The sequence below is a fragment of the Lagenorhynchus albirostris genome, chromosome 19 (assembly GCF_949774975.1).
Source record: "Lagenorhynchus albirostris chromosome 19, mLagAlb1.1, whole genome shotgun sequence".
Lineage (NCBI taxonomy): Eukaryota > Metazoa > Chordata > Mammalia > Artiodactyla > Delphinidae > Lagenorhynchus > Lagenorhynchus albirostris.
Window position 1 is genome coordinate 41,701,850 of NC_083113.1, and position 8,555 is coordinate 41,710,404.

Genomic DNA, 8,555 nt, shown 5'->3' on the forward strand with positions numbered 1-8,555 from the left:
GCAAGCCATAGGCTTCTCTGTATTTTCCAAGTTTCTAAGTAAGAAGGAAGCTAATTCATAGAAAAATCCTAGAAATAATGACCAACTCAGCAACAATGAGAAACCCCTGGACTCAGATTTTGGTCTCTAAATATCATTTTCCTATAAAAAGAATCAGGTCCCCTAAGAGAAACGATGACTCTAGGTCTGGGTCAACAAATGTACAAGATAACATTAGAATATATTGTCATCTCAGTAGTAACGAAGGCTACAGGGTTATATCAAAAACCGTATACAACAGGCAGCCTATTGTATAAGCTCCCACTGGCCAAAGGACAATTTGAGCACTGATAAAGTTAAAAGACTGAAGCACAACAAATATATTAAAATCCGTAAGTGTGTTATGATACTAAACAAACAAAAAGAAGAACAAACAAACCTCACGAGTCATCTTTGGAGGATGTTGAAAAACCAACTCATTATTTTGGAAGCTAGTAAATATGGGAAAGAATTAAGCATTTATCCTGCCTCTCCTATACAGACTGTATTTCAGGGTAACCAAGTAGTTGATTACTGGCAATTTCCAGGTATAGAAGTATTCAAGCTAGCAATTGCAGAAGGAAACATAAAACTAAAATATCACCATTTTGCAACCCCTAATGAAATAATGGTTCTAGGCAATAAATGTCAATGGTTCCTATGTCATAAAAAGGGAAACAACTAAAGAGAAACAACTCTCAATAGAAGCACAAATGTCATCTATTAAATATTGTTTAAAAAAAAATAGAAACAGAATCTAATTAGGTCTTTAGATCTAACTATCAATTTACAGGAAAAACAAGGGACAGAGGAACATGTTAAACTATACAGGAGGGATATAATCAGCAAAGTTGAGATGGAAGGAAAATCTATAAATTAAAAGACCCAGCTTCTTCAGGAAATAAAAGGAAAAGTGAGACAGAAAACCTATATACTAAAAGACTTCTGATAGCATCAATCAATTGAAATATATGGATCATAATTGGACCCTGCTTGAAACAAATTGTATTAAAAAATCGTTTGAGACAATCAGACAAATCTAAACATGAAATGGATATTTGATGACATCAAAAACTATTGTTTCTTTTAAAGGAGGACTAATAGGATTGTGGTTGTTAAAAAAAAAATAAATCATGATCTTTTTTAGAAACACCAAAATATTTACAGCTGAAATGATATGCTGTCTGGGATTTACTTCAAAATAATTTGAGAGTGGGGGGATAAATGCAGCTATTACTGAAACAAGATTGATAACAACAAAAGCTGATCACTGTTGTAATTAGGTGATTATTACTTATAGGTTCGGTATACTATTCCCTCTGATTTGTATATGTTTAATGATTTCCATAATAAATAGTTTTAAAGAGAAAAAAGGAAAGGGGAAATTCTGCAGGGCAGGGCCAGAGTCTCACTCATACCTGTATTCCCAGCAGCCAGTCAGACAAATTAATAGCAATGCTTTTAGGCTGAAGCCAAGGTCAAAGATAAGGGTTCAAGCTCAGAACTATGGTAATACCTGAAATACCTGCCTGGCTCTCTTATGAGGCACAGAGCTGGCACACAGTAGGCCTTCAGGAAGCGTTTTTTGAATGAGCAAACGAAGACTTCAACATCGAATTAGCACGACATATGTTCCTCATGATCTGAAATACATTCGCTTAGTCACATCCGACCACCTCAAATTCGGCAGGCCTCTGTGGAAGGTGGTACCCCCTGCCACCACTCTCTCTGCCTCCACACCCAGTGCTGAGGGGCCAGGGGCTTCCTCCCCTGGGCTCAGCCTGATGTTTTTAAACCAAGGGTCTGGGTTCTGAGCAGATTTGTGCTCTTGTCCCCCGCACCCTACCACCCAGGACTCCTTTTGGTCCCTCTGATTGGCCCAACTATTTCTCCTTGGCATGTTGGTCGCTCTGCCCGAAATGTCCCCCACCCCACTCCACCCCATCCCTGGCCTAGCTCTCTGCACAGCTGGCTCCTCATTGTCCACACCTCAGCTCGAATATCCTTCCTCAGCAGGGCCTGAACCAGCCACACTCTCTACAGAAAGTTCCCCTCTGATTCTCTATCATTTCTCCACTGTCCCTTTCACAGGTAACACCCTTAATATGCAATTATATATTTCCTTTGCTTTAAAATAACAATAACTGCAGCTAGCACACTGACTCAGTACTTACCATGTGCCAAGTTCATGCTAAGTGTTTTACAGGGATTATCTTGTTTAGCTTTCACAACCACCCCATCAGTAAAGATACGTATCATTTTATTTATTATTATTTCCATTTTACGGATGATGAAACTCAGGACAGAGCAGTTACATGGCCACAGAAACGTGCAGTAGTAAGCCCACATTTGTAACCGCTATGCTACACTGATCTCTTAATGTCTTCTGGCCCCACTGACCTCCACCCCCAGACTATGAGGGTCAAGGGGAACATCATTCAACAAAGTACCTCAGACCCTACTGCTGTGCCTGGCATAAAAGAGGTGCTTTACAAGTATATGTGGAATGAATGAAAACATTCAAAGTAATCCTGTATGATTTCTCTTTGTGTATCTCTGACCCACCTCCTCTTCCCCACAAGTCCCTAGCACAGGACCCAACTTCTAGAAGGTACTCAACACATCCAAAACACTCAGAGCTGAAAAGAGCTTTTGTGACCACCTAGCTCTGTTCCCTCAGTTCACCAAGGGCTAGGACCTTCTCCTACTTCTGAGAAGAGACAATCAAGCAAGATGGACAATGGAGGATACATGGACTTCAGCGGTCCTAAGAGGCTGAGTTCTAGCAAAAGAGGTCAGTAGCAGATGCCCTGATGGAGTAGAAGCCAAGAAGGAAGGCTAGGGTGGGGTGGAGCGTCTATATGTACTTCCTGTACCTTGCAGAACAAATAAACACCCTCCACCCAATGTCCTGAGCCTTCAGGAAACTTCCACTTCTAAAACATGTTCTTTGGAAACCTCATCATCTCAGGACACACCTACAGATTTCATAGGGACCACAGGCTTCCTTGGTCTCTCCTTCCCACCTCCCGCCCCTCTCCCCCCCCCTTTCCCTTTTCCCTGGAGATAAGGAAGCAAAAACACCCAGCAACAAAGGGCTGGAGGTCAGGCCTCTGGGGTGACCTTCAGGAGCAGAGAAGGCCTTTCTGTAGAGGACAAGTGGAGTTTCTGGTCAATCCTTCCCGCCTCTGGTTATCTCCAGCCCCTGAAAGTCCTGAGCATCTCCAGCCTAGAGTCCCAAGAATCTCAAACTCTGTGTTGACAGACTTCTAGGAAAGCAGCACAAACAAACACAAGAGCTGCAACTGGATGGAGGGGGACAACATTCTAGCCTAGCGTGTCCACAAAGGGGTTCTAAGATGGGATGGTACTGGGTCTGGGCCTTAAAGGGTGGGAATCACTGGGTTTCACGGGAGTAAGAAGGAAGCAGAGAAAATGGCTAGTGCAAATAATACTGAAACGAGCTAACATTTACCTAGCACTTATTCTGTGCTTGGTGCTGAGTTAAGTGTTTTACACATAATAACTTGTTGACATCTCTCAACCTTGTGAGATAGGTGCTGTTAATGTGTCAGATGATGAACCCAAGACCCAGAGGTGTTAAATAACTTGCCTAAAGTGATTCAGTAATTGGTGCGGCTGGGATTCAAAGTCAGATTTGAAAGTTCAAAGTCCACCACACAATGTGCACCAAAAGCTGGGGGATGGCTTGCATGAAGTAAAGGAACATGTGTGAAAGAGCGAGGGAATCCCTGAATGTCACACTAAAGGGCTGGATGGTGATCCACAAGGGGATCATGTGTGAGCAGTGCTGTAGGAAGAATGGCTTAACATGTTTATGGGGGATGATGGAGGGTCTGCTGGGAAGATGGGAACCCCGTGCCCCCAGAAGCTCTACACGGGTGGGGTAGGAGGGCATCAGGAATGAGGAAAGCCTAGAAGAGAAACAAGTTTACCAAATGCCAGTTGGTAATCAATGGTGTCCACATTCAGATTTAAGCAAATAAAGATCTTCCTTCAGTCCCAATCAGTCCACAAAACTCCCATTAAATACCACTGTGTGCCAAGCCCTGCCCTGTGCAGCCTCTCTCTGTTTCTCCTCTGTTTGCCACAGTGAGGACAATGAGGTTGCTGTCAAGTTCCTACAACCCAGCACCCTAAAGTGCTCTCCTCTCCTTCCCCACCTCCACTCTCATAAGGGAGGTGAAAGACTTTTCTTGCACATCTATGTTAAAACCATAATGCCCCCAATTGTATTTGAACTGCAGTAAGTTTTAAAACTTAAAGGTATTTATTTTCACATTACAGATCCAATTTGCAAGGTACATAACTGCTTTTTTAACTCAGCTCACTTTTAACCTCAGTAAGTTTATGATGAGAAAATTTTCTCCAGAAGGCGAATCATCTGGGCATCTTCCCCCTCCAGCTACCAACCAGGAGGCTAGCAGTACCTCTGTTCGAGGATATCATCTGGAGGTCAGGGATGGGAACTCACAGCCCAGCCACTGTGCCCTTCACTACCACCTGGGGGGCGGCGGTGGGTAGCGGGAGGAGGAAGAGAAGACTGGAATCAGGGAAGTCTCTAATTCAGTAAATCTGATGCTGCGCCTCACAGAGGCAATTCCACTTTGGAGCTGTGTGTCCTGAGAAAAAGTGGAACTCAGCTTCTCACCATTCTTGTGCTAGGAAACCCTGTCTGAACAGGCACCCTCATGGAGCGGGTGGGAATTATTGTCAAATACAGGTGTATGAACTTCCCGACTTTCAGGGCTCTCCCAAACAGGGCCTTCAGAAGACCGCTCAGCCAGTGGATCGGCGATGGGAGGAAACTCTCGCTAAGCTGGCTCAGTAATTCCCCAGAAAGGCTCACTGCGCAGGCCAACGTGAAGACACAATGAGCCCAAAGCCCTTGGTGTATGTGCTGGGAGGGAAAGCCGGGGACTTTTCCGCTTAGCTTCCCTAAGCTTTGCCACGAGACAGCTCTCTGGCTACGTCAGGGTAAAGAAGCTTGTACGAGCACATCTCACACCAGCTAACCACTCCCGAGAGACCCTCTCTTTCAAACTACAATGGTGGGCAGAACGGGGAAGAAGTGGTCCCAGCAGAGGCGAACCACTGCGGTTCTTAAAGCCTTGTTTGCGTTTGGGCCCACACGGAGCCGCAAATGGAGGTATATTCCCTTCCGGCGCACCCGCCATTAGCCCCCGGATTCCCAGCAGGCCTCTCAGGCCCGGATCCGGTTCCCCAACCTCTCAGGCCCTTCGAGAACCCCCAGCTTCCACTCCCAGACCTCAGAACCTTCAGGCCCGCGCCGGCCTCCCTGCCGGCCTTTCGAGGCCCCGCAGCCCGGCCCCGCGGCTCACCCTCGAGCGTCTCGCACTGAACCAGGTTGAGGTAGTCCGTCTGGCTGAGCACCCCGGCCTTCAGGCCGCGCACCAGTCCCTCCAAGTAGCCATTGTCCACGTTGAAGTAAAGCTCCGGGAAGAACGACATGGCTGCGGCGGGGGCGGCTGGACCGGAGGACCCGGACCTGCCGGCACGCAGCACAACTCCAAGATCAGCTGACGCGGCGCCCGCAGCGGGCTGTCAAGCGCATCAGGTGACGCGCAAGCGGCCCATGTGACCACAACGGGGCGGGGCTCTGAGCGGCGCCCGGCTTCCGGGTGGTTTCTCGCGGAACGGTTGCGCAGGTGTGGGCTGGGGACCGCCCACTGGCGCCTGCGCGCTGAGGGGAAGAGGGCCTCCTGCTCTCCGGCGGGAGCGGCTTGGAGTGTCCAAGGCCGAGCGCGTGGTGGCGCCCGTGGCCGCGGGGATTCCATTCGGCCTTCACTCTAGATTTCCGGAGTCTGGTGCACGTGGTGCTGTGGCGGCCAGAGGAGTAAAGATGGGAGTGGGCGGCGCTTCTTATGCTTGGAAATATTCCAGACTGTTGTCAGCCTTCCCCTGAGAGGAACTGAAGTCCGGTGAGGGGAAGGCTTCGCTGCTGGTCACGCGTCGAGTTAACGCAAGCAGGCCCTGGACCCTAATGTTTTGTTAGCCTGCTGGGAGCTACAGCTCCTATGCTGCGTTGTGCCCTCCCTTCCCCTCATTTATTATATAAGATTCTCAAGGGTAGGAGCGCGGCCCTCCTCTGCTTCTCCCAACGACGCCTGGCACTCTAAGAGCATGCATGTAAGTGACTCGTGATGGGATAGCGCAGGCCCTGGGGTAGGGATGTGTGTGTGGTGTCTTGGCTTGGAGACACCTTTGCCCCTGTCATGACCTCCCCCCTCCGACGGTCACGTTCGAAATAACACCACAACCCTGGGGTTGGTCCCATCCTTTATTGTCGCTCCCCTGCCCCAGCCCCGACCCCGACGTCGGCCAACTAGGTGCGGCTGCAGGGGTTCGCGGCAGTACCCAGCTTGCGGCAGTAGCAGAAGGCGTTGAAGAAACGGCAGTAGCACGTGGCACATGGGTCGCAGCATGGTACCTGGTGTCCCAGACAGGACTCATGCAGCCTTACGCAGCGACGCGGGGAGCGCGGCTTGCGTCCTTCCGGATCTAGCACCTGCAGGGGTTGGGTAACATGGGCCTTCAGCGGCAGCTTCAGGGACCTGACCCAATCAAGGGGAGATGTCAGTGGAGCATGGGGAGGGATGGTCTGCAGTGTCACCCCAAGTGAGAGGGTCACCGAAGTGGAGATGGAGGTTGATGCCTGATCCCCCCACCCAGAGATTGTGGCCTCAGCCCTTTTCCTGAGCAGTTACCTCTGCCAAGGCCTTGGCCTCTGCCTCCTGCAGCAGAGCCTCTTCCACCTGTTCTGCCGTTGTCCTCTTCAGTGGGGGCTGCAGGCCCAGGCCTGGGACAGATGATGTGAGAACAGAAACCCCCATGCACAAGACACCCACCTCCCAGGCCTAGGATTGGGAAGGGGGAAAGAGGGCTCATACCAGGCAGAATAGTTCGTGGCCAGAGAGTGTCCAGGCCCCACCCATCCCCACCCCTGCCCACACTGACCTTGGAGCTCTGGGAACAAGGCTTGGTCAGGCCTTCCGATGCCCTCCAGGGGAGCCAAGCCCATCTGGGCCCCCTGCCCGGCGGGGATTGCCAGCAGCAGGGCACAACTCAGCAGCACTGTGGTCAGCATGGCCTGGCTCAGCAGGAAGACCCACCACTTAGTCCCTCTTCATCCCTAGAACACCCTCTAAGTGCCCTATCCCAGACAGAAGACCCCTAGAGAGTAGGAGTCTCTGCCCAACCTGAGGACTTACCTCTGCTTGCTGGATCCTTGCCCCAAGAGTTCCTGGCCACCCCATGCCCTCGGTTTATATGGCAGGATCTAATGAAGGGCCCACACGTGACTGCTCCCTGCAGCCAGGGCATGAGGGCGCCCCCCCAGAGGGTGGGGGCACAGTTCAGGCCTCTCTCACTGGAACCTGGGCTCTATAAGAGGGGTACCCATCTCCAGTTTGGAGTGAGGTCTCCAGGAACCAATCAAAGTTTGGGAACAAGATAGGATGCCCAGGGCCCCCACATTCATTCCCCAGGACAGGGACCTGGGGAATGGGGATGGGTAGGCTGGAGCCATTAGCAATAACAAGGAAGGCGGCCCTGAACACTTAATTTAATTTGTGGCCCCGGAGATGCTCATTCAGACCCTACGCATGGCATGTTCCCTTTGCTTCCAGGAACTTGGGTCAAGGGCATTGGAGGGGGTGATGGGCCAGTGACCAGAGCGGGGTGGGGTTGGGGTGGAGACCTAGACCCTGGGTTTTTGAGGGGAGAGAGGGGAGGGGAGAAGCCCACTTAGCCAAAAGCAGGCCCTCTGCCTCCATCTCTGGTCCTACCTCTCCTCCCCCTTCTTCCTCCAGGCTTCTCCAAAACCCCAGCCCTGCTCCTGCCCCCGCACCCTTTTCTGCCTGGGGTTCCTGGAAGCCAAGGTGGCCGAACGGACTGTTCCCTGGGTGGACGAGGAGCTTCAAAGTAAAAAGCTTTCAGGCCGCCTGCCTCATTAGTGCTAATGGCTGCTCCTTTCCGCCCTGCGTTGTCAGGACTGTGCCCACGCCTGGTCTCATCAGCACGGGGCAGATGTGAGGACTGCCCTTTCATAGAGATGGTGGGACACACAGGACCCCACCTGCCCCAGCCTTCCCTCACCGGCCCCGCCAAGGGCACTTTATTACACACTTGCCACTTGGGGAAGGGGATGCAGGCTGAGTCAGCTTCCAGGACTCAGTATACAAACAGCTGGCCCAAGACAGCTGGAGGAGGATGTAGAGGCTGTTTGGGCTATTCTGACCAGGGCGAGGCCTGAGGAAGTCCTTCCAGAAAGCAGTTGGAAACCATAGGTTATCATCTGGCAGCTTCTGGCCTGGTGTCAACATAGCAATTGGTCTTGGGGAGAGAGTTGTGTGGAGAGGGGCGCTCTGCAGAGGGTGAGCCTGTGGCAGTCTTCTTCCACAGATGGGCATTGATGTCTATTCTGGGATCAGGCTGGCATTGGACTCGCTTGTGGTTGGCCCAGGGTAACAGTCCTAGGAGCTCAGAGGGTCACC

The 8,555-nt window shown here is 50.8% G+C and overlaps 2 protein-coding genes across 3 annotated transcripts in view; both read right to left on the reverse strand.

The window, feature by feature from the left end:
• Positions 1 to 5,612, reverse strand: part of ATP6V0D1 (ATPase H+ transporting V0 subunit d1) — a 37,873-nt gene extending 32,261 nt beyond the window's left edge. For both annotated transcript variants that reach the window (XM_060129742.1, XM_060129741.1), the window contains exon 1: positions 5,382 to 5,612. In XM_060129742.1, the coding sequence (XP_059985725.1) occupies positions 5,382 to 5,511 (130 nt within the window). In that variant the 5' untranslated portion in view covers positions 5,512 to 5,612. The remainder of the gene's footprint in view (positions 1 to 5,381) is intronic.
• Positions 5,613 to 6,335: 723 nt separating this feature from the next.
• On the reverse strand, positions 6,336 to 7,847 carry AGRP (agouti related neuropeptide). Its single transcript, XM_060131431.1, has 3 exons — positions 7,018 to 7,847; positions 6,768 to 6,859; positions 6,336 to 6,568 (listed from the first exon to the last, which is right to left on the reverse strand). The coding sequence occupies exons 1-3, from the start codon at positions 7,145 to 7,147 to the stop codon at positions 6,386 to 6,388; spliced, it is 405 nt and encodes a 134-aa protein (XP_059987414.1). The 5' UTR covers positions 7,148 to 7,847; the 3' UTR covers positions 6,336 to 6,385.
• Between the last annotated feature and the right edge of the window lie 708 nt (positions 7,848 to 8,555).